Genomic DNA, 24960 nt, shown 5'->3' with positions numbered 1-24960 from the left:
TGCCGAGGTCCCAGGTTCGATCCCGGCTCTGGGTCACTGTCTTGTGTGGAGTTTGCACATTCTCCCAGTGTTTGCATGGGTTTCGCTCCCACAACCCAAAGATGGGCAGGATAGGTGGATAGGCCACGCTAAATTGCCCCTTAATTGGAAAAATGAATTGGGTACTCTAAATTTATATTTTTAAAATTGTACAATAATAGTTGTTTAGTTGGAATTAAAAAGGAGATGAGAAATGTTTAATGAACAGGACTACTTATTCTTGATTTTAAAAATGTGTCGGGTCGATATGGAAGCTGTTCTCTTACAAGTTAAAAATAGAAAGAGCTCAGTTGGCAGCATGGGAAAGTCAGCATTGACAGAACATGACTAAGACACAGAAAGGGAAAAGGGAAAGTCTAAGTACAAGCAACTGCATAAGCACAGGAGTGAAAACAGGACGGTCATTTTAAATTGGCGGAACAAGGCTTAAGTAAATAAAAACAATGAATAGGGTTCAACTGATTCCTACCGTAGTTATTTCTTTAGAATTAATTGATTAGCTGGTGTCAAATTTTAAGTAAACATGTAGATATATAGGTTTGTATACTTTTGAACAAGATGGTAATTGAAGCTGACTTGAGAAATGCCTATAGTGCAGATACTCCAAAAGTCTGCTACCTATATCCTAACTCGCACCAACCCCTGTTCATCCATTGTAACGGTGCTTATTGATCTACATTGAGTCGTTGCCTGACCAGGAACCAATGTTAAAATTCTCATTGTTGTGTTTAAATCCCTCCATGCCCGAGCACATATTTCTGTAATCTGCTCCATCATTACAATCCTCTGAAGTCTCTAAGCTCCTCTAGTTCTGGTCTATTTTAATTGCTCCAGCATTGGTGTCCATGACTTCAGCTGTCCAGGCCCCAAGCTCTGAAATTCCTTCCCTGAAACGCTACACCACCAACTCCCCGTAAAGGCACTCCTTTAATCCTACCACTTCCCAAGCTTTTGCTCAAATGCCCTAATATCTCCTTATGCGTCTCAGTGTCTTTTTGTCAGATAATATTTACAATGTTTTAAGGTTGTTCTGAGGGATACAAAAGATCCCACAAGAAAGAAATGTTGAAAGTTCACAGCGGATCATTTGAGAAAACAAGAGTTTAGTGGAATCCGAACAAAGGTGAATGGGAATGGAAAAATAAAAAAGATTGCTCAATGATTCAGATGAAGAAAAATCCAGATCTAGCATCATGAGCAAATTGGTTCAGCGCCTTATTTTTAAACCCAAGCAAGTAGTGATAGTTAATGAGTTCAGTTAAAACGAGAGAGCCAGTGTATTATCTAGAGCGATTTTCTACCCAGTATACTAAATGAATCCATTGCATAGTCTTAAACTACGTTTATTCTGCCGCTTGCTGAAGTATAGATCCATTCATCTTAAATATTAACAAATGTTTATTTTTCCAACTACTTTTAATATTACACTATCAAATATCATGCGGGTAAAGTAACACACCAGTTTGCTTGGAGTGAAGAATGTACCACACAGCACAAGAGAAATACCCAGATAAAGCCAAAAAATTTAAACAGGCTCTCCACTTGTGGAATTACAAAAATGTGAGGACATTGAATAATCTTGGGTATTAATTTAATGAACATATTTTGAAATTAACTATGCACCATGTTTGTACAAACCCACTGTACAAGGTAAATAAGTCTACATTGTGATACTTGATTTTAAGTCAAGTTGTTGCCAATTGTTTTTGCTGCATATTTTGATGTGATTACAATCCTTCTGTAATTTGGACAGGTTTAAATAGGGCGAGATAAATTCATGACAGATGCAACACAAAATAATTTTCTTCCCCCACTTCAAAGTGTTGGGTTTTACACAATGCAAAATAAAAAATACAACTCTTAAATTCCAACACTGCCAACATCTGCGTGTCTTGCAGCTGGGTCTGTCCATTTCCCCCTTCTCGCAGATCTCTCAAATTGCTGCTATTTGTGTTACTTGTATGTCTTCATGTGCCAAAGACCATCATTTAAGTAATGCATGTTTTCAATTCCAATACCTTTGTTGACCTGTTCACTGCGGACACAAAGTAAACAAAATCAAAATGAATGACTATTTGTATATGAACAAAATTTATTTAATCTAGATTAAAAATATATAATTTTGAGCAGCAGTTGCTTTCAATCCAACCCACATAACAACCAGCCAGTGGAATTACTAATTATGCTGTCATGATTGATATCAAAAATCAACTTCAATGACGTTTTCAGTGATCTGTTTACAAATCGTCCCAAGTTAGCCCGTAGTTTTCACTGAAACGCAAGTCTACCAAAATTCTGAAAACCACTGATTTCCTCAGCAGGTAACCCCTGGGATGACATGTATACAAATTCCTGCATTTATAAGCATTTTATTAATCAAACTGTCACACACAATGAATTACTTATCAAGGGCAGTGACTTAGGCAAGCCAAAAAAAGTTTTAATCAGCCTGTCCCGTAACTACTAACAATTCATCTGATCAACTTTGAGGGCATATAAGCTAGTCAACATTATCGTTGGTGGCATTCTACGGCATGTCTCTCCAAAGGAATGAGGGATCATTACAGTTTGTTTCTCCGTGTTGATGGGAAGCTTTGGAAATCAGTCTTAAAAAAAAACACACACTATCAGCTGTCAATTAATATGTGGAAACAAAAGAACAGGTCAGAAGCTGGGAATTCTGCAACGAGTAACTCACCTTCTGACTCCCCAAAGCCTGTCCACCAGCTAGAAGATGGAATACTCTCCACTTGACTGGATGAGTGCAGCTCCAACAACATTCTAGATGCCCATCCAGGACAAAGCAGCCCACTTATTTGGCACTCAATCATGTAGATACCCCTTCATCAACGATGTGCAGTGGCAGCAGTGTGCACCATCCACAAAATGCATTGCAGTAACTCACCAAGGATCCTTCAACAGCACTTTCCAAATCCGAGACCTCTGCACCACCAAGGACAAGGACAGCAGATGCACAGAAAAGTTACCATCTGCAAGTTCCCCACCAAGCCACACACCAGTGACTTGGATCAATATTGGACACAGAAGGGGCAGCACAGTGGCTAGCATTGTTGCCTCACAGCGCCACGGTCCCAGGTTCGATCCCGGCTCTGGGTCACTGTCCGTGTGGAGTTTGCACATTCTCCCCGTGTTTGCGTGGGTTTCGCCCCCACAACCCAAAGATGTGCAGGGTAGGTGGATTGGTCATGCCAAATTACCCCTTAATTGGAAAAAATAAATTTTTTAAAATAAATAAAAAATATTGGACACAGAAGACAGAGGGCAGCAGTTGAAGGGTGCTTTTCTGAATGGACGGCTGTGACTGGCGGTGTTCCACAGTGTTCGTAGTGCATATAAACAATTTGGAAGAAAATGTAGCTGGTCTGATTAATAAGTTCGCAAATGACACAAAAATTGGTACAGTTGTGGATAGTGAAGAGGATTGTTAGAGGATGCAGCAAAATATAAACTGGTTGGAATGTTGGTCGGAGAAATGGCAGATGGAGTTTAATCCAGATAAGTGTGAGGTAATGCATTTTGGAAGGTCCATTGCATGTAGGAACTACACAGTAAATGGTAGAACTCTTGCGAGTATTGACAGACAGAGAGATTTGGGCATGCATGTCCACCGATCACTGAAAGTGGCAACGCATGTGGATAACGAGGTATACGGCATGCTGGCCTCCATCGGTCAGGGCATTGAATATAAAAATTGGCAAGTCATGTTGCAGCTGTGCAGGACCTTAGTTAGGCCTCATTTGGAATATTGTGTACAATTCTGGTCGCTACACTACTAGAAGGACGTGGATTCTTTGGGGAGCGTACAGAAGCGGTTGTCTGATATGGAGGGCATTATCTATGAGGAAAGGTTAGATAAACTTGGTCTGTTCTCACTGGAACAGCGGAGGTTGAGAGGTAACCTGATAGAGGTCGACAAGATTATGAGTGGCATGGACAGAGCGGATAGTCAGATGCTCTTTCCTAGAGAAGGAGGGTCAAGTACTGGGGACATAGGTTTAAAATGCATGGGGAAAAGTTTAGAACAGATGTGCAAGGCAACTTTCTTTACACAAAGTGTGGTAAATATGGAACGCGCTACCTGGGGAGGTAGTGGGAGCAGGTACGATAGCGGCATTTAAGGGGCATCTGGACAAATATATGAATAGGGTGGGAATGAAAGGATACGGACTCCATAAGTGCATACGGTCTTAGTTTAGGCAGGTACCATAGTCGGCGCAGGCTTGGAGGTCCGAAGGGTCTGTTCCTGTGCTGTATTGTTCTTTGGTCTAACACTGCCATTCCTTCACTGTCACTGGGTCAAAATCCTGGAACTGCATTCTCAAAAGCACTGTGGGTGTACCTACACCAACAGAGACTGCAGCAGCTCAAGGCAGCGGCACACCAAGGCAATTAGGGATGGGCAATAAATTCTGTCCTTGCCAGCAATGCCCAAATCCCATGAAAGAACAAAAAAAAATCATAACCCTGTTATGTCAGCTCAGCATGTACTCTAAATCAACAGCCATTCTCCCTGGCTGAATAATCAAGTGGAATAGAAAACTTTTTGAACGGTGCTGACTTTTCAAAATTTCCACGCTACTTTTAAAAAAAAGGAAACTAATAATATGGGACAATATGGATCAGTGTTATTCAATCATTTCAGACTTCCAATAATGAATCCAGTTTCAATTGATGCAATTAAAATCTCTTCACTCTAACTTTCAGTTATCCCCTTTGCTGTTGGGGATAACAGAGAACAAAGAACAAAGAAAAGTACAGCACAGGAACAGGCCCTTCGGCCCTCCAAGCCCGTGCCGACCATGCTGCCCTTCTAAACTAAAATCTTCTACACTTCCGGGGTGCGTATCCCTCTATTCCCATCCTATTCATGTATTTCATTGATCAAAGAGTAATGTTTAAATATGAATGCAGAGACCCCTTCTCTACTGCAACAGCATCGGCTGGATCTTAACTTTACTAATCCACAGTCTGCGGGGGAGTAAATTTGATAAGGGCTACCCATGAATCAGGGTGGCATACTATGGAGTTTTAACCTGGTTTCAAATTGGGCAGGGAGAAGTTTAATCAAGGATGCAACGTCAGTTAGATCTGTACCCCCAGTCTTCAAAATAAGTTGTTTTTTCTAATTAAGAAGCAATTTAGCATGGCCACTAAACCGACTATGCACATCTTCAGGTTGTGGGGATGGTACCCACACAGACATGGGAAGAATGTGCAAACTCCACACAGACAGTGACCCAGGACCGGGATCAATCCCGGGTCCCTGACGCCATGAGGCAGCAGTGCTAACCACCAAGCCACCGTGCCGTCCGCCCCCAATGCAGAAGGCGAGGAAGTGAAAAGGCACTAGGCTCCTGGATCCTACAATCCTCACTTGTGTGGTAATCTGCAATGGCTTGAATTTTAGGCCCGATAAAATGGGACAGTTGTTATGGGCAAGGATTTGGAGAACCCCAAAGTGTATCATGGAGTTCACCTGACCCACAACTTTTAATAGATTGTGGTATGGGGAGCACATGGCCCACTCTACAGGTATGGTACAGCAGAAACGGAAAAGTAATTTTTAAAGCAAAACAATGTTTATTCTATGAACTCAAGTTAACCTTTTTGAAATAGTGAACATCTTAGCAACCATCAATTCAAATACAACCCCCAAAGAATACAACACTAAGTAATGATTAAGCTGTCCTTTTAACATCCATAAGACTTTCAAAACCTTCAAAACAGAAAGACATCAGGCTTAACTGCTCTACCGAGAATATTTATAATTCTGAATTCACCAAATGATCCAGAGATAGTCTTTTGATGGCAGAGAGAACAGCAGTACACCTGCTTGGTCTGGCTTCAGCTCCAACACTGAAAATGAAACTAAAACACACCTTGCAGCAAACAGCCTAAAACTAAAGTAAAAGGCTGACAGACAGCCCAACTCCACCCACTCTCTGACATCACTGCAGTAATAAACACCCATTTCTTAAAGGTACTCTCACTACAGATATTTATATATACACCCATTTATAAACACCCATTTCTTAACGGTACTCTCACATGACACAGTTTAAATTTAAAAATTGCACATTTTAAATCAAGCCTGATGGGAATTCAAACTTAGCCAAATTTCAGTGCACAAACTCAGACAAGCTGCCATGGCATGTCTGGACCTGACCCATCAAGAGACAATTGGCTCTATTCATATTGTTGAGGAAATCAATCACCCATCAAGAGATAATCAGCTCTATTCATAGATCGATTGTTCTGAATAAACACGGTCACACACAAACAATGCACCAAGAAATGGACCCCGATGTTCTGCTGGGTGGCCATTAGTAACTCCATAGGGTGGTGCCACTCCCACCCTATGACCTCAATGGCTGGGAGCCGGAGAATATTCTGGAAGGGCACTGGGAGGGATACAAGAATCAAACCCCGGACCTTCCAGCTGCGAAGAGGTCTTGCAGTGGGAATTGAGACATCTGAGCAGAGGCGGAAGGAAGCAGGATCTGAGACCCACCTTTGCAACGAAGACTCTGAGGAAACTGAGACGCAGAGAATTGGACCAACAGCGTAACTGAGTTAATCAACAGGGGTATTAAGAATCTTGAAACCGTTTTGCAATCTTTTGGGATAAACTGATTTTATTGTTTATTCAATAAGTTTGATTGAATTTTACACTTGTGTTGTCCTTTATTCGCCTCATCAATAAAGATACCTGGGTAAAATGTTTGATTAATAAACTGGTCAAGGTGTCTGAAATTTCAAATGAGGAATAACAATCGAGACATGCAACCTCATTATTGATATGCCAGTCTCTTACCTGGAATGGATTGGTTGGTTGTTCGCCTGACCTCCACTTACTGTTGAGACTGGAGGTAGGGTTTGGATCAGGACTTCATATGTTTAAAATCTCCTAATTGACCCAGAGGTTAAAATGAAACGAAATGAATGAAATGAAAATCGCTTGTCACGAGTAGGCTTCAATGAAGTTACTGTGAAAAGCCCCTAGTCGCCACATTCCGGCGCCTGTTCGGGGAGGCTGGTACGGGAATTGAACCGTGCTGCTGGCCTGCCTTGGTCTGCTTTCAAAGCCAGCGATTTAGCCCTGTGCTAAACAGCCCCTATGTCCCCCATGACTCAATTCTCACCTCAGCAGAACACCCTTCACGGTGTTCCACGTTGACATCCTACAGCTTCTAAGTGAGACTGTGATGTGTGTGTAATTGAAGACACCCTTTTGTTTCCTGGCAGCTGGATCCCAAGGATGAAAGGGCACTGCATGATTCAACTTTCCTTAAAACCATAAAACACCAAAGGTAGGTAAGAAATATTTACATTTTATCTGCTGGCATCTTCATAACTCCCACAGAGAGGGCATGTTGCTTGCCTTCTGCCATTATAGCCTTAAGAAAATTCAGTTAAGGAAACTTTCCAAACTTTTGATACGACAATAACTGACAGAAAAAAAGAACAGTCTTAAGAAATGCTGGTCTAGCCAGCGACATGACACCCACATCCCATGACGAATAAAACATTTTTTTCTCAAATAGAAAAATAAAATGTTTGAATAAAATTATATGAAATACATTTGTCAATATTTGTCTTTTTCTAATAAGGGGATACCCAATTCCCAAATAACCAAGTTTAAATTCACTCAAGACTTAATTTCTGTAACAGAACTCCCCCATGGATTAATTCTCAAACTATGAGGAACATGTGTCCTGCCCAGGTAGGGCAGGAAAGAAAATCAATGAAAAGAAGAATGTAGCAATGTTTCAGCAAGCATCAATGATGAAGATAACAAGAAGCATCAACTTTCTTAGGTAATTACCCCTCTTCTCCACCCAACCCAAAAATCAGTAATGGGACTGAATTTATAATGGAATACGTTGACAGGAGATGCATGGAGAGGTAAGACTTCAAGACTTTTTTTTCAAATTGAGAGTACCCAATTGTTTTTTTCCCAATTAAAGAGCAATTTAGCGAGGCCAATTCACCTACCCTGCACAAATTTTGGTTGTGGGGGTGAGACCCACGCAGGCACTGGGAGAATGTGCAAACTCCACATGGACAGTGACCCGGGATCAAACCCGGGTCCTCGGCAGCGTGAGGCAGCAGTGCTAACCACCACACCACCGTTCCGCCCTCAGATTTTTTAAGAAAATGTTGACTTTGTGCATTAAGCAATTTTTCTTGTTCTTTTCAATAGTAAAATACAGTTTTGTAAAATACACATTTGGGATTTTAAAAAGGCTATTTTATTTCCTGGGTCCAATATCAGCATCGCTTCACCTAATTTATAACGTTTTGATTAATTAATAAAGTTTACTTGCTCTCAGCCAGGCAGCAGTTACACTACAACTGACTTCAGTGCACCTGAGATAGCGAGAGAAAGAACAACTAGATTTCAGGCTTCCAATTGCTATCAAATGAACATGCTGCAAAATGCATGAGTGAGCATCAGATGAGGACAAAATGTGGCTGCTCTGTTTTAACTCTCAAATTCAATAACGAGTCAACACTCATCATCAAGGTTGATATATAAATAATGTTCACTTGGGTGAAGTAATGGAGGGCTGAAAGTGCTCCTGCAAGTCAATGGATTCTGGAAGAGGGGGTGGGGGAGGTTTAAACAGAAAAGAACTATATCGAAATGTGTTGAATGATCTTACTCAATCGTTCGCCAACCGCATCATACCCTATGGGACGTATTTCACTCTAAGTATTACCCCATATATTACAACTTCTTCAAAGACTAATATCATATCACATTAAATAGCAAATTGCTATGAAGATTATAAGATAAAAAATTCAATCTGCAACACACTTACCCGTAAGAATCAGCCTTCCTGTTAAAAATAAATGCTCTTTATTTGATGAAAAACAATCCTGGCAAATAAATGAGTCACATCAAGGATACAACTATAGTGTCAGTGTCAGCTGGGTGAAGCTTAGCTCCAGGGGAAGTTAGACCAGGGCACATGATATTGGCCCCACTGAGCACAAACTTGATGGCCCCTTTATCAACCTGTTGATGTGGCAAGATAGTGGGATCTGTGATGAAGAATTGGAGATCGATAACATTATATTTACACAAAATATTTCAAAAGTAAACATTTTCATTATAGCCCAATTACTAATAGTCACGAAATACATACCTCAAGACATGTTTGCACATATATTATTTAAAATAATCCAGTTTGGGGCAGCATGGTGGAGCAGTGGTGAGCACAGCTGCCTACGACGCTGAGGATCCGGGTTCGATCCCGGCCACAGGTCACTGTCTGAATAGAGTTTGCAAATTCTCCCCATCTGCATGGGTTTCACCCCCGGAACCCAAAGATGTGCAGGTTAGGTGGATTGGCCATGCTAAATTGCCCTTAATTGGAAAAAATAATTGGGTACTCCAGGCTAATCTACTATAAATTCATTCCAAAGGAACTTGGCAAATAAAACTTATGTATCAATTTAAGATGGCGCTTTTCCATTTTTGTCTGCTTTGACCTTGTAATTGGCGATAATTGATTGGATACCATTGGATGCAAATATATATAATTGCAGAGATTTAAAAACAAAAGGGTTCGACGGGTTGTGAAGTTAATTTCTCTGTCATGGGAATCCAGAACAGCAGGGCATGATTTTAAAATTGGAGCTAGGCTATTCAGGAGTGAAATCGGGAAGCACATTTTCACACAAAGGGTAGTGGAAAGCTGGAACTCATTCCCCAAAAAGTCTGTGGATGCTGGGGAGGCATTTGGCACCTTCAAGACTGAGGCTGTAATTTTTTTAAATGACAGGGTGTTATGGGATATGAATTAAAGGCAGGTAAAGAAAATTGTGGCACAGATCTGCTAAGATCTAATAGAATGATAGAACAGGTTTGAAGGGCTGAATTGCATTATCTTCCTGAAAATCTGCTCGTCGGCCCCACGAGTGACAAAAAAGTTGAAATGTGGCCTCTCACGTGAAAAGTTTGGACACCCCTGCTATAGTCAGAGCCAGGCAAGTCACGGCCAACAGATCAGATCAAAGCTCTGTAGCCTTGCCACACATCCCATTGTGAACGGTGGTGGACATTTAAGCAACTAACAGGAGAAGGATGCTTCATGAACATCCGCTGCACAAATGCCAGACAATGGTCATCTTCAACAAAAGAGAATTCAACCAACTAACCAAAGATATTCAAAAGTATTAGCATAGGTGAATCCTCCCACCAATTGCATCTTCTAGGCTGGGGGGAGGGGTTCTCACCATTGACCAGAAAGTTAACTGGAGCAGCCACATAAATACTATGGCTGCAAGAGCAGGTCAGATTTAGGGAATTGTGTGTGAGTAACTCAGCTCCTGATTCCTCAAAGCCTGTCCACCATCTACAAGTCACAAGTCTGGAGTGTGAGGGAAGACTCCCCATATGCCTGGATGAGTACTGCTCCAACAACACTCAAGAATCTTTGTCACCATCACTGGATTTGCATCCCACACCGTCCACCACTGGTGCAGTGACAGCAGTGTGTACCATTTTTTTTTAATTTATAAATTTAGAGTGCACAATAAATTTTTTGCAATTAAGGGGCAATTTTGTGTAGCCAATCCACCTAACCCTGCACATCTTTGGGTTGCGGGGGCGAAACCCACGCAGACATGGAGAGAATGTGCAAACTCCTCACAAAGTGACCCAGAGCCAGGACCGAACCTGGGACCTCGGCGCTGTGAGGCAGCAGTCTAACCGCTGCGACACTGTGCTGCCCATTTACAAGATGAACTGCAGGAACTCACCAAGGCTCTTTTGACAGCAACTTTCAAATCTGCAACTTCGAGCACCTGGAAAGGGCGAGGGCTACAGGCCGATGGGAACACCATCGCCTGAAAGTTCTTCTTTGTATCATACACCATCCTGACTTGGAAATATGTTGTTGTTCCTTTACTGTCATTGGATCAACATCTTGGAACTCACTCCCTGACAGCAGTATAGGTGTATCTACAACATCATAAAGACTGCAGCAAATCAAGGAGGAGGGCTCACCACCACATTCTCAAGGACAATTAAGGATGGGCAATAAATGCTGGCCTTGCCACCACTATCTACGATGAAATAGAAAAATCAACCTCAAAGGAGGTGGTCTCAAACTATCTATCTTTAGTGTACCCAACTGATGACCTAACTCTGAAATTACAATTTCATTTTGAGAATAATCCATGAATAGGGCAGCACAGTGGCGCAGTGGTTAGTGCTGCTGCCTCACGGCACCGAGGTCCCAGGTTCGATCCGGCTCTGGGTCACTGTCCGTGTGGAGTTTGCACATTCTCCCCGTGTTTGCATGGTTTTGCCCCCACAACCCAAAAGATGTGCAGGGTACGTGAATTGACCACGCTAAATTGCCACTTAATTGGAAAAAATGAATTGGGTACTCTAAATAAATTTATAAAAAGAATAATCCATGAATAATGTTGTACTGACTCGTATTATTCTCTTCTAAAAGGACTGAATTCCTTAAAATCAAAGTTATAAAAATGCAATACCATGTAGAAAGTAATGTAGTACCCATTTGTTCATGATAATACAACTCAAGCTTCAGCTTTTTTAAAATGATAATAAAATTGGATAAAGATAATTTGTGACTTTACAATCCTCAAATACACTTAACCTACATTTGTGAAGTAATCGTAAGGTGGGGTAGAAAGGTCCCTCCCTCTGTCTGAAGAACAACAATTCTCCATTAACAGTCAGGATTTCTATATGTTCATGGCTGAAAATAGGAAAATAAAATATCAGGCTCTCACGTCATGAAAATAATCATTCTATTGAAAACAAAATCATGCCCATGTTACATAAAGGTTTGTAAAATAATCAGCTTTTCCTTCAGAAGACATCTCGAAAAAAAATCCTTGCACAAAAGGAGGTCCCGTTTACCCTACGCAGTGGCTCATTCCATACTCCCCAATCGATCTCCCCGCCCAATTCTCCTTGATCTTCACCACTTGCTCGCCTCCGTGCTTCCCCCAGCCACTTGTATATATCCCCAATTCTTCCCTCCCCTTCCACATCCGGAAGCAGCAGTCGCTCCAGCAGGGTGTATCCCGGCAACCGAGGGAACACCCCTCCAGACCTTTCGCACAAAGTCCCGAACCTGCAGACACCTGAACTCAGTCCTCCTCGGCAGCTGTACCCTCTCCCTTAGCTCCTCCAGACTACGAACCCTTCCTCCAAATACCGACCCTCACCTTGACCAGCCCTACTGCGCCCCCCCCCACCCCCACCGTTCAAACCCATGATTCTCACAGCGGCATGATTCTCACCATTGGCAACGCTGCGGTCACCATAGCTCTCAAACTAGACCCCTTACAAGATTCCTCCTCCATTCTAACCCACTACACCTTTTCTCCTTCCCACCACCGCCGTACCTTATCCACATTCGCCGGCCAATAATAACGAAACAAGTTCGGCAACGTCGACCCCCCGCTGCTGCCTCTGTAGCAGGGGACTGGTGTAATTGTATTAAGAAAAAGGCTGCAATGGTCTGAACATGAGGATGAAGTGGTTTTGATATGTTAATGAACAGAAGGAACCAAGAGGAAGATTAATATGAATTATTATAAGGCAATAAAAAAAGTTGTTTGATGTGGGTTGTTTTAGTTCAATGGGGAACATATACAAGTTTTAAAATTCTAAGTAAGTGAAGCAAAGATACGGTAAGTTTACTTTAAAAAAAAATTTTTTTTTAATTTAGAGTACCTAATTATTGTTTTTCCAATTAAGGGGCAATTTAGTGTGGCCAATCCATCTAACCTGCACATCTTTGGGTTGTGGAGGTGAAACCCACGCAGACATGGGGAGAATGTGCAAACTCCACATGGACAGTGACCCAGGGCCGGGATTCGAAACCGGGTCCTCGGCACCACAGTCCCAGTGCTAACCACTGCGTCACATGCCGCCCATACTTTTTAAAATACAAGGACTATAAAATGAAATAAATAAGTTTGATCAGTTCTGGGAAAAGGGAACTACTGAGACACTGTGTGAAACAGTAGAGGGTAGAGAAATCAAAAGGAGGGAACACATTTAAGAAACCATTGAAGCTTGTGTGAGGATGTTGCTGCTAAAATCTCTCAGAAGATCAAGAGGCAGCTGGTAAGCTCTCCCAGAAGACTGCATGGAAGATGGTAATATCTCCAAGCAGAGAGTGAAGTGGCTGGTAATAGCTAAAAGACACTGTGTGGACAAGGCCAGATCTGAAGAACCAGTTTGCTGTCGCCATCAGAGAACACCCCAAGACCAACAAGGCACTGTGTGGTAAAGTTACTGGAATTCTATAGATTTTAAAATTTCTAAGTACTATTACCATCAGAAAAGGAAAGGTTAGCTCTGTGTAGTTTAAGCTCTTTTTTGAACTGTTTTAAAATACTGTTAACTGTCTGTGTGAAGCCATTTTTTGTGTTTAAGTGCAATTTTAATAATTATTTTAATAAATGTTTACTTTAATATAAAATCACCAATTGGTTGAGACATCTCTTCCCGATTTCAGAAAACTTCCTCATAACATACAAATTACAAAAATAATATTGGCAGCTGGTACAACCTTTCCTTTGGGAGTTTAGGCAGCTCAGCATTTACCATCAGCCATGCCTTAACAGAGAGCCTGGATACATTAAAAAAAACAACTCCACGTTGGGTAGCACTGTTGCTACATAGCACCAGGGTCCCAGGTTCAATTCCCGGCTTGGGTCACTGTCTGTGCGGAGTCTGCACGTTCTCCCTGTGTCTGCATGGGTCAAGTCCTGAAAGACGTGCTTGTTAGGTGAATTGGACATTCTGAATTATCCCTCAGCGTACCCGAACAGGCGCCGGAATGTGGAGACTAGGGGCTTTTCACAATAACTTCATTGCAGTGTTAACGTAAGCCTACTTATGACAATAAAGATTATTTTTTTAAAACATGTACTGAGATGATTGGTTGGTATTTCGGAAGGCTGAAATCAAATGGACCACAGGACCTTCTTCACCTGAACGTATCTTGTGGTCTTGCAATATTTTCTTCAGTATATTGATACTAAAATGCCAAGTCTACTGCAAACCATGATTTTGATGCCAAACATTGTAACAAAATTTAGAAATAATGTGAAGATAATTCTGTGCAATGATGAAATCCGCTGGGAAAAGTTTACATTTTTGTGGAATCAATATAGGAATATGAAAATTGGACTTCAAACATGAAGAAAGTAGGAAGCTGGAATTGCTCTAAGTTACGGTGTTACTGTGAAAATGAATTGGACAAAAAGAATGAGAGAACTAGCACAAGAATTACAGAAATAAGGAAAATAACAGCATTATTTGAGTCACAAGGGACGGTTGTTTCTGGAAAATATTGGAAAGGGTTAAACGGCAGTTAGTGTGATTGAAGATGGGATGGAATGGGCAGGTGCAACATAAACAATCCAACCGCACAGTGACTGCAAGTATGGACTGCATGGATCACCAACCTCCTGAACAGAATGGCAGAGGGAGGAGAGAAATATTTTCTTTACATTTAGAATGCAAACAAGTTAAATTGTACCATTTTACTATTTTTACAGGGTCCTTCTTTGGCATGATTTGGTTTAACCATGGCTCAATTACTGGAAACTGATCCACCAACTGATTCTTAATGCCTTTAATAACCGATGTTTTCAGCTGGATGCAGTTTGAAACATTTTCCTTTTCATCAAATCTGTCAAGATAGAAGATAAATAAATCATTGTCACTACTGACGTTTTCAAAAACATAATAGACACTCCACACCAAATAATTACAAGCACTTGGACAACAAATACACCGTTTCAAATTTGTTTGCTCTCTTTTGCCAAGGATGCTGACTTTACTGAGGTTCCACAGCCACCAGTGTCATCTATCCAGTCGCTCATTCAAGTGGTTGTTCTTCATTCCTGAGCTAGACAATGAGTTTCAGCAGATTGTTTGAGCACAAACGACTTCGCAGTCATGCCTGACACTGTCCACACACCATTTAGGGGTCACCAGATAAAATCAGCAGGAGCAGCCCTGAACAATTCCACATGCCCAGCACATTAACGCAGGCTCAGTAACAACCTTCCCATGGCCATTAGCTACCCGAAAGAACATTAGCTGTGCTGGGACTCATTGGCTCTTTTGCTACACCCAAAATAAACTCTCAGATCAATTCATTAAGAAACGTTAAAACTAATTATTCTAATGATCTGCAATCGACTTGCTCTCTCCAGATGCTGCCAGATATAAGTATTGCAGCATCGTGTTTTTAATTTCATATTTAAGGCCGGATCCGCAGTATTTTACTTTTGCATTACTGCTTGAAATTGGGAAATGTGATCCTTTTAAAACAAAATGACAGTAAATTACGCCATACGTGATCTGGTAACAAGATAAAGTATCAAGACATATTTGCAGCTTAAACGCTTATTCGCATGTATTTGTTGGGAAGAAGGCAGGAAATAACTCGATAAAGTCCGACAGGTACGGTTAAAAAGGACAGCCCAGAAATCCTGAGCTTTATTTTAAACCCATTGCACTAAATAATTTCCACAGATGGGAAAATAACCATTAAAACCAAGTGTAATAAAGAGACCAGTTCAAACCCACAAAAATAGGGTGTCTTAGCACCATTAAAAAGTAAAAAAAACAACAATATAAAATAAGACTCACTTTTTAAACATTGTGCAGCCTCAGAAACTCCAACTACACGAGGCCCAACAGGAAATGTGTCACCTTACGGCATGTCGCAACTACATAACAAATCGCAGCAATTACTGTAAACTGGATTCTTCTCTGTATTTTCAACAGAGTTACAACCAGAGGGCAGTAGAGGAGCAAATAACTCCAATTTATACAAAAAGCAAATTAACATTCTTTCAAAAAACACTGCATGGTCATCACGGGGGACAAGGAGTTAACGAAACATCAATGCAGAGTTTTGTTTTCTGTTCCACTTGTGATCGTTCTAAAATGCCCCCCTTTTTACAGCATTGTCCTGGCAAGGCTGTTCCACGTCTGCCTATGGCGTTCACTGGATCAGACTGGAAACAAGCAGAAAATCCTTAGCTTTTGCTGTGGTATGATTTCTTGGGCATCATCAGTTTCTCAGTACCATTCTTCATTTGTGACTCAATTATTTGTTCCTCATCTTTGCATCATTTTTATGAGTAATTCTTAGATGAGTGTTCCTCATCGAAACACCAATCTTTATGTGTTACCATATAAAGTGTGTTCCTAAACACATCTTCATGTCTGACAATGCAGTGTGTTCCTCATCTAATTACCATACTTCATGTGTGGCAATATAATGTTCCTCAGCTAAACACCAACCTTCACATAAGCATATAGTATGTGTTCCTCAACTAATTGTAGAGGCCAACTACTTCCCTGATGAGAATATCAGCAGAGAAGGGTATTGAATTAAAGACCTTCCTTTACAGCTCTTTGTAGCTCAATTACTCACAACTTCATTGACAATATTCAAGGAAGCTAAATTCAGTTATTGTAAATATATTTACACATGAAATCTTAACAGGAAATAGTCAATTTTTGTCACGGAACGTCTCAGTCAAGCCACCGCCGTCCAGGTCTACGTCCATTCGCCCACAGGGACGCACGCCAGGGAAAGGAAGGAAGACGGACAGGAGGGCCCTGTTCCGAAGCCGGGCCACAGGAGACGGACGCACAGAGGACCGACACAAACGACACTGACGAACACAGGACGGACAGTCATGACACTGACGGCCATGAGACGGACGAAGAGAGGACTGAGAGCCAGGACAGTTACGGACAGAGGACGGGGACTGTGGACAGTGATGCACAGAGGATGGCCAAACAGATGATGGACAGTCCAGACACGGCTCCTCATATGGAGGGACAACGTCCATCGGTCCAAGGCTCGACCCAGGAGACCCCAGACCTGGGGTCAGATGAGGACATGGACCTTGCATCACAGCTGTCACCCACACCCTCCACCATCGCAGATACCCTCACCTCGGTTGGGCCCATTAGTGATGGGGCTTCTGGGACACTGACTGGTGCGCACCACACAGCCGAACCGGTACAGCAGGTGGAGGTAGGAGCAGCCAAGGGGCTGGACGGTCAGAGGGCAGCCCAGCCCCAGCACCCAGCTGCCTCCCAGATGGTTCCCGGGTTCCTGGACTTACCAGACCCACCCACAGACCCGATGCGTTTGGAAACCCAGGGAGTGGACAACGGGATGACGGCTGCCTTCCAGCATCTGCAGACGCAGTTGGAGGAGTCCATCCGCTTCCAGGAGCAGAAAGTGGTGCCGGTCATGGCTGCCACCCAGCCGACACTGCACCACAGGTGGTGTCTGCGGTGGAGGCAATGGGGGCAACGGTTTCGGCCATGGGTCAGGTTCTGCAAGGCGTGGGACTTCATGTGCACGCGTCATCCGTGGCCCAGGACGAGGCTGCCCTCTCACAGGCAGCCATGTCCGAGAGCCAGCTGGACATTGCCGCCGCGCTCCGGGGTCTGGCCGAGTCTCAGCAGGTCATGGCCAAGTCTCAGCAGGCCAAGGCCCAGTCTCAGCAGGCCATAGCCCAGTCTCAGCAGGCCATGGCCCAGTCTCAGCAGGCCATGGCCCAGTCTCAGCAGGCCATCGCTGAGAGCATCGGTGGCCTTGCGCACGTGTTGGATGGCATCACACATGCCCAGAGGGAGGTTGCACAGTCCCTGACAGGGATGGCGCACTCCCTGAGCTCCATCGCTGCGAACGTTCAGACCATGGTCGATGCCACAGCGGGCCTCCAGGACTGGCAGTGCCAGGTGTCGGTGCCACGCTACTTGTCTCCGCTCGCACCACCGTCCCATAGTGAGGCCCAGGGACCCCGAGGGAGGAGGAGGTTCCAGGGCCCGTTCCGATGACTCATGCAAGGGAGGTCCTGGAACACTCGGACTCCCCCCGTTCCATCCCTGGTGCATCTGGTGGGCAGCGGGCAGAACAGGGTGGCACCAGGCCATCCAGCACGCCTGCCGAGCAGCCTGGCCCATCCAAGCCGGGCCGCCCCAGGAAACGCGGGCCGACGGGGAGCCAAGTCGCAGGGCAGGAGTCTCAGCAGTCCGCCACCACACCTGCTGTACCATCTGGGGAAACACCAAGGCGTAGTGGTAGGGCCCATAAGGCAAAGATGTTTGACACATAGTAAGTTGGCACGGGTGCAGGATACAGCTTAATTATAGGGGCTAGGGCACTTGTATGTGAATGTCACGATTAAAGTCATTGTTACACCAAACCTAGATGCCTCTGTGCTATGTCCGGTGCCTGAGGGGTCGTGAAGGGGACCGAGTGGCGCTGGGGTCGAAGTTCGGTACAATGGTGAGGCCGGGTGTGTGTGACTATGTGTCTGTGTTGTGTTGTGTGTGTGTGTGTCCCCTCCCCCACCCCTCTCCCTCCAACCCCCCATCGTCCTCGGAACACCTGTGGTAGTCACCACTGTTGTATTGTGTATACTGCATACATGGATTATCATAGAATTTACAGTGCAGAAGGAGGCCATTCGGCCCATCGAGTTTGCACCGGCTCTTGGAAAGAGCAACCTACCCAAGGTCAACACCTCCACCCTATCCCCATAACCCAGTAACCCCATCCAACACTAAGGGCAATTTTGGACACTAAGGGCAATTTATCATGGCCAATCCACCTAACCTGCACATCTTTGGACTGTGGGAGGAAACCGGAGCACCCGGAGCAAAACCCACGCACACTTGGAGGATGTACAGACTCCGCACAGACAGTGCGGAATCGGACCTGGGACCCTGGAGCTGTGAAGCAATTGTGCTATCCACAATGTGTAGCCACCTAAAATGGCTGATTCCTTATTAATTGGGCCAAAACCCGATTTAAAATGGCTAACCGAAAAGGCTGATGGGAAAAGCAGGCAACAGGACACAAACGGACAGCTGCAGGCAGAATATCATATTCGGCTCTGGGGAAGTCGGCCCAGATCGATACTCAGGACTATTAACAGCCCATCAACCCAGACATCTGCAGTTATACTCAGGACTATTAGCAGCCCATCAACCCAGACATCTGCAGTTTAATCGGCTATCCCCGGGAACAATTGCAACATACTAGCAACCCCATCACCATCTTGACCGAGCACACCCCCACCCAACTTTTACTAGACGGACGACTTAAAGATGGTACCGTCAGCCAAATCAGCGCTGCCAGGTGGACCCTTCTCTTACAAGGACGGGACATCACAGTCAAACGGACCAAAACACACACATACTTAGCGGACAATCTACAGTACCCCGGAACCCCCCATGAGTGTGAAATCATCTCGCCACACCATAATACAGGCCCCTTTAAAGCTAAAACACCCCCCAGAAAACTAGCCACTCCATCTCAGAACCCCCCTCACCCGGACACGTGTGATCCCATTAGGATTTATGTGGATGGATCTTCCACGATCCTGGATGGGCAACGCATAACAGGTTGTGGGATTTCTGGGGAGGACGCGCAGGGACGCGCCCTCGAGGAACTCGCATTAAAATTACCCGGACACTTAGGCGCGCAGGCAGCAGAGCTCGCGGCCATCGCATACATTGTAGAGCACCCAGATTCCTTCCCCAGCCCAGCAGACAGAGATTCAGACAGTCTATATGTATGCAACAGCCTCACTGAATTTCTGCCCCTCTGGGAAACGAGAGGATTTGCTTCCGCGGATGGGAAACCCCTCCCCTCAGCCCCATTACTCCGCCATATTCTGAAAAAAGCCAAGAACCGGACCTTTGGCATTATAAAAGTCCGCAGCCACCATCGTTCCTCCCCCCCTGGAAATGTAAAAGCCGACTCACTGGCTAAGGCAGGATCCAGGCATGGGTATTTTTGGAAGCCCCCCAAGAGCGCCCCAGTGAGTGCGCCAGTGAGTGCAGTTCAGGTCGCGCAGACTAGGATCGAAGATCTAGTAGAGGCCCAGAAGCAGGATAGCGCTCTCACTGAGATCGTGAAAGGGAAGTTTCCAGCCTCATACGAGAGGTACAGAAATACAATAACCACACATGACGGTGTGGTGTTAAAGGACACCCTTTACGTAGTTCCTGAGCAGGATAGGAATCAAATGATCTGTTTATTCCATGATGGTCATGGACACCAGGGAATCGAACCCACCGCAGCCCATCTTAAACAGCTTTGTTGGTGGCCAAATCTCAAAGAGGATGTATCCCATTACATTGAGAATTGCCTCATCTGCGCTCAGAACAACCCAGATAGATATGCCAAAAAGGCACATCTCAGCCACACCCGACCCGTTAACGGCCCCTGGACTAACCTCCAGATCGATTTTATCGGTCCATTGCCCCCTTGCAGGAGTGGCTATAAATAGGTTCTGGTGGTCATAGACACTTTTACAAAGTGGGTGGAAGCATTTCTAGCCCACACCAACACCGCGAAAACCACAGCCAAAATCCTAACCCACCACATTTTTACAAAATGGGGACTCCCCCGCAGTATTGAGTCGGACCAAGGTTCTCACTTGACGGGACGGGTCATGCAGAACGTCCTCACGACATTTGGCATAACCCAAAAATTTCACATTGCGTACCACCCTCAGTCGAGTGGTATAGTGGAGCGCATGAATCGGACCCTAAAAACCACTCTTAGAAAATTGGTCCAGCAGAACAACACCACCTGGGATTCGGTCCTCCCCTTTGCGCTGATGTTTTTGCGTAACACTGTTTCCACCTCCACAGGTTTTACCCCACACACCCTCATGACCGGACGCCCCATGAAAGGGACAGAGTACTTGTTGGGTTTAGACCTGACCAGCCCTGAAGTTACAGCCCTCACCCACGAGAAAGCCGTTGAACAATTAGTCGCAAATGTAAAAACGGCTCAGTTAGCAGCCGCTGTTAAACTGGGCACTAAAAGAAAATAGAGCAAAGCCTGTTTTGATAAGGCAGTACATGCAACGGAGTATAATATAGGACAACAAGTGATGTTGTCTGTGTATAACCCCAGCACATTTCTGTCTCCGAAATACTCGGGTCCGTACTCCATTACGGATAAAGTAAGCCCATCGGTATACAAAATCAAATACCAAAATGGTAAGACTGGCTGGTTTCACATAAACCAGCTAAAGGTTCATGGAGCACAGTCGAACCACGCCCACCACGTCATGCTTGACGCGGCAGACCAACCCCCGCCCACAGCCAACGTAACCACACCCACCCCTTCCACGTCCAGCCCAGACACGGACTCGCCCCCGACTCCACCCACAAACTTTACGCTCCGCCCCGGAACGCCCACAGACTGCAGCAGCACAGACTGCGACTGTGACTCTGACGACAGCCACAGCACGCCCCCCTACTATCCTGGTCCCACACCCAGCAACTCCGACTTCGACTCCAGTGATCCCTTCCTCATCACTTTCTTAAACAAACCACACCACCGACCACCGAACCACACGGATGACCCCGACTTTGTTCCCACCCAACTCGACCCAACTCATTGGCACCACGACAACTCCTGCAGACTCGTCCGCAACGACGAGAGCGACCCCAACTCACACCACGCAGCCCTTTCCGCCCTAATTCACTCCAGAGTTTGGCACCCGGGAGAAGGTGACGACCTCGGGTCTGACTCCCAAGCCGCCAACCCCTTTGCGACCCTGTTCGCAACAGAGAACTGAGCTGTCCACATGATGATTTAAAGGAGACACTTGGTGAAAATGTTGTCCTTCCTGATGGAACCTGCAGAATGTTTTCCGTTGTTTGTATGTTTGTTCAATGTTGTTCGCCCAACAGGAGAATGTTCTCACCGCCACACACCCATTCACCTGAACTTTTTAACTTTTTCCCACTGACACCCACCGCGGCCACACGCCCATTCTGCCGAAACCTCTGAGGACTTGCCTCAGAGGTCCACCGAGACCAGACGCTTGTTCAGCGGAACTAGCTTTTCAGCTGATACTTGTTCGGGTATCAGATGCCCGATCGTAACTGCTCTTCTGATTTGACGGGAGATTCAGAACAGCAACCCCACCATGATGACTACATTTTTGTCCGTTCTTGTCGGTTGCTCAGGTAGTGGAGAAACGGCGTGAGACCCGCCCTGCCTGGGGTCCCCCCCATTGGTCAAAAACGCTCGGGTAGGGGACATATGGTATTGGTAGCCGTCCTACCCGGGGACTCCATCCAAATCTTACCCGTCACGGCCCATACGCACCTCATTCGACCTTTTCCTTTCAAAAACAGTTCTATTTATTTAGGCAACCTTTGGGTTGCTGCCAAATGCTATTTACATCCTAGAACATTTGGATGATAAACTTAGCACTGGTCCACCATTGGGAAGTGTGCCGTGTCCTAACATTTGTTTTGGAAAAAAAATGGGGGAGAAGTCACATATTGTGACCAATTATAAAGGTTTAATTGGCCCCAAGAAGGACAGACACACTAACACACCGGATATTAAACCAAGGTAGTTACAGATACTATGCTTGTTTTACAGAACTTCAGAAGCTCCAGGACCGGAGAAAAACAGAGAACACAGAGAAAGAAAAGAAAGAGGACAGCCATGAGGACTCCTTTCATCGTGCTCAACACTCTTTTTCTGAACATTTGGTTGCGCGGGAACGCGGACCCCAAACCCCCCTGCCGTTAATGTTTCACTGCCCCGCAGTACCGAGGGCCCAGTCACCAGCCACGCTGCATTATCCTGGTGTGCCAAGTTCATAACTTGGTACTCCCTATCGTACGTCATTGAGGCACTGTTAGCATTGGCCATACTCTGCTGTGCAGTACAGACCATGCGCCTCCGCAAGTGGAAAAGGAGAGCGTACCGCGCTCGAACCCCGGTATATCGGATCCAATCCCCTATATTCGGTTATGACTAGACCCCAGACCCCCGCGACCTATGAATAATGAAACATGCACTTGCGTTTTCCTGTAAATAAAAAGAAATGTATGGAAATGTATGATCCTGCGCTTGACTGCCAAGCCAGGAAAGAATATATGGAATATTATGATTGTTGTTGTATGTTTAGAGAGATAGGATAATGCATGCTTGATGAGTTGTTTAGGTAAAGTTAGAGGTTCCCAGTTTATTTTTTTTAGATACATGCCCCTGCCTGACATAGCGCCCTCAAGAATTGTTTAGGTAAATTTTTGTGCATAGCTAGGGTCAGAGTAGTGGCCATGTAAGAGGTGCCCCACCCCCCCCACCCGGTCAGGGAACAAAAAGGACAACATTTATGTGATCCTTCACGCTTCACGTTAGGATCACAAGGAGGGCCTGTAGCCACCTAAAATGGCTGATTCCCTATTAATTTGGCCAAAACCCTATTTAAAATGGCTAACCGAAAAGGCTGATGGGAAAAGCAGGCAACAGGACACAAACAGACAGCTGCAGGCAGAATATCATATTCGGCTCTGGGGAAGTCGGCCCAGATCGATACTCAGGACTATTAACAGCCCATCAACCCAGACATCTGCAGTTATACTCAGGACTATTAGCAGCCCATCAACCCAGACATCTGCAGTTTAATCGACTATCCCCGGGAACAATTGCAACATATTAGCAATTGAATACCGGGCCAGACCTGTCGGTGCCTGCAGTGGCCGAAACAAAGGCAGGTGAACGACCACCCCCCGATCGGGGAATCGCCTCGCAATTGGACGTTTCGAGCCCAGTGATTGGGAACAAGTTCAATCACTTGGGACTCAGGGTCAAGGGCTGCCCCAAGAGGCGGGAAGCCCCTGGGCCCTATAAAGTGAGGGGCCAAGTTCAGATCTCTCTCTCTCTCCCTTCTTCGCCTGCTCGAGACCTTCGCAAGAACATCAACCAGCAACTGTAAGTTTGAATCCAGCGATCGCTATCCAATAAAGACTCCTAGCCATCGACCTGTATCAGCCTTTTGAATCCCGCGGGCCTGATCCGATTCGATAAGCCATTCGTTTCCCTGACCTGGTGGGCTCTTCCTAAAGTTAAGTATTGGCCAGTAGTGATAGGTTTCTATATGGATAGTAGGATTATTGTGTAAACATTACTTGTTGTATATAATAAATGACCGTTGATTTCAATCTTACTAAGCGGTGTGCTGACTTATTAATCATAACTTGAGCTTGAACCATGTGGCGGTATCAGAAAGATACCTGGCGACTCGTGAGCAAAGGTGACATAATCAGAGCTAATAAACTAAGGCTAAAAAGAGCAACAAATGCTACCATGCTGCTATGGTTTCAGTAACGGAGAAGGTAACATAAAAAGAGTTATGACAACACTTACAATATTTCACTGCTGTAACTGTTAACTTTTTGTAAGTATCTGAAATTAGTGGCTGCTTGTTGAACATTTATATTATTTACATAGAAAATTCAACTCTAAATTATTGTAAGGTATATGTTAGTTGTGATTTTAAAATTAATGGATTTTGATGAAGTTTGTAACACTTTGGCTTATAATGTATTAGTTCAATCACCACATGGGAGAAGATTACAAGATGCACCTCCTAGTTATACAACAAAACAAGAGACCGGCAGGGAAGCATGTCGTCAGCACACTGGTTGGATAGTAATAGAATATGAAATATTAGAAGGAGAATCCATTCGTACAGAGAATAACAAAAGAAGATATTCTGAATTGCAATTAATCCATAAGATGTAAGATATGCACTTTATTTGGTATATATTTCTTTTTAAAAGTATTTTTCTTTAGTTTCCAATTGGTCTTCCTCCTGCTCCTATACTGAAGGTACTGACAGTGCTGTAGGTGGCAGTTGGCAACTCAACCAAGCGATCATTATTTCTGTTTGAGCATTGAAATGGATTGAAAACATGCATTTCAACTATGAAAGGTGTCACAATTGAACCTGATTCTGTCCTTATTTGATAGCCACAAATCATTCCATTAATGATTACGATAGGAAGAACGCTGTCTG

The 24960-nt window shown here is 44.5% G+C and overlaps 1 protein-coding gene across 1 annotated transcript; it reads right to left on the bottom strand.

The window, feature by feature from the left end:
* Positions 1-1419: 1419 nt before the first annotated feature.
* On the bottom strand, positions 1420-15878 carry mcts1 (MCTS1 re-initiation and release factor). Its single transcript, XM_072505566.1, has 6 exons — positions 15728-15878; positions 14607-14759; positions 11704-11801; positions 8975-9108; positions 7390-7457; positions 1420-2074 (listed from the first exon to the last, which is right to left on the bottom strand). The coding sequence occupies exons 1-6, from the start codon at positions 15736-15738 to the stop codon at positions 1993-1995; spliced, it is 546 nt and encodes a 181-aa protein (XP_072361667.1). The 5' UTR covers positions 15739-15878; the 3' UTR covers positions 1420-1992.
* Between the last annotated feature and the right edge of the window lie 9082 nt (positions 15879-24960).

The sequence above is a fragment of the Scyliorhinus torazame genome, chromosome 5 (assembly GCF_047496885.1).
Source record: "Scyliorhinus torazame isolate Kashiwa2021f chromosome 5, sScyTor2.1, whole genome shotgun sequence".
Lineage (NCBI taxonomy): Eukaryota > Metazoa > Chordata > Chondrichthyes > Carcharhiniformes > Scyliorhinidae > Scyliorhinus > Scyliorhinus torazame.
This window is presented reverse-complemented; position numbering and strand designations above follow the sequence as displayed.

What these genes read in the sequence shown, in the direction of transcription:
- mcts1 (XM_072505566.1), bottom strand. An exon ending in CTTACGATTACTTCACAAAT is followed by an intron (nt 9,109 to 11,703) that starts GTAGGTTAAGTG and finishes TCTTCATCACAG; the next exon opens with ATCCCACTATCTTGCCACAT. An exon ending in AAGATGCCAGCAGATAAAAT is followed by an intron (nt 2,075 to 7,389) that starts GTAAATATTTCT and finishes TTGTGTCCGCAG; the next exon opens with TGAACAGGTCAACAAAGGTA.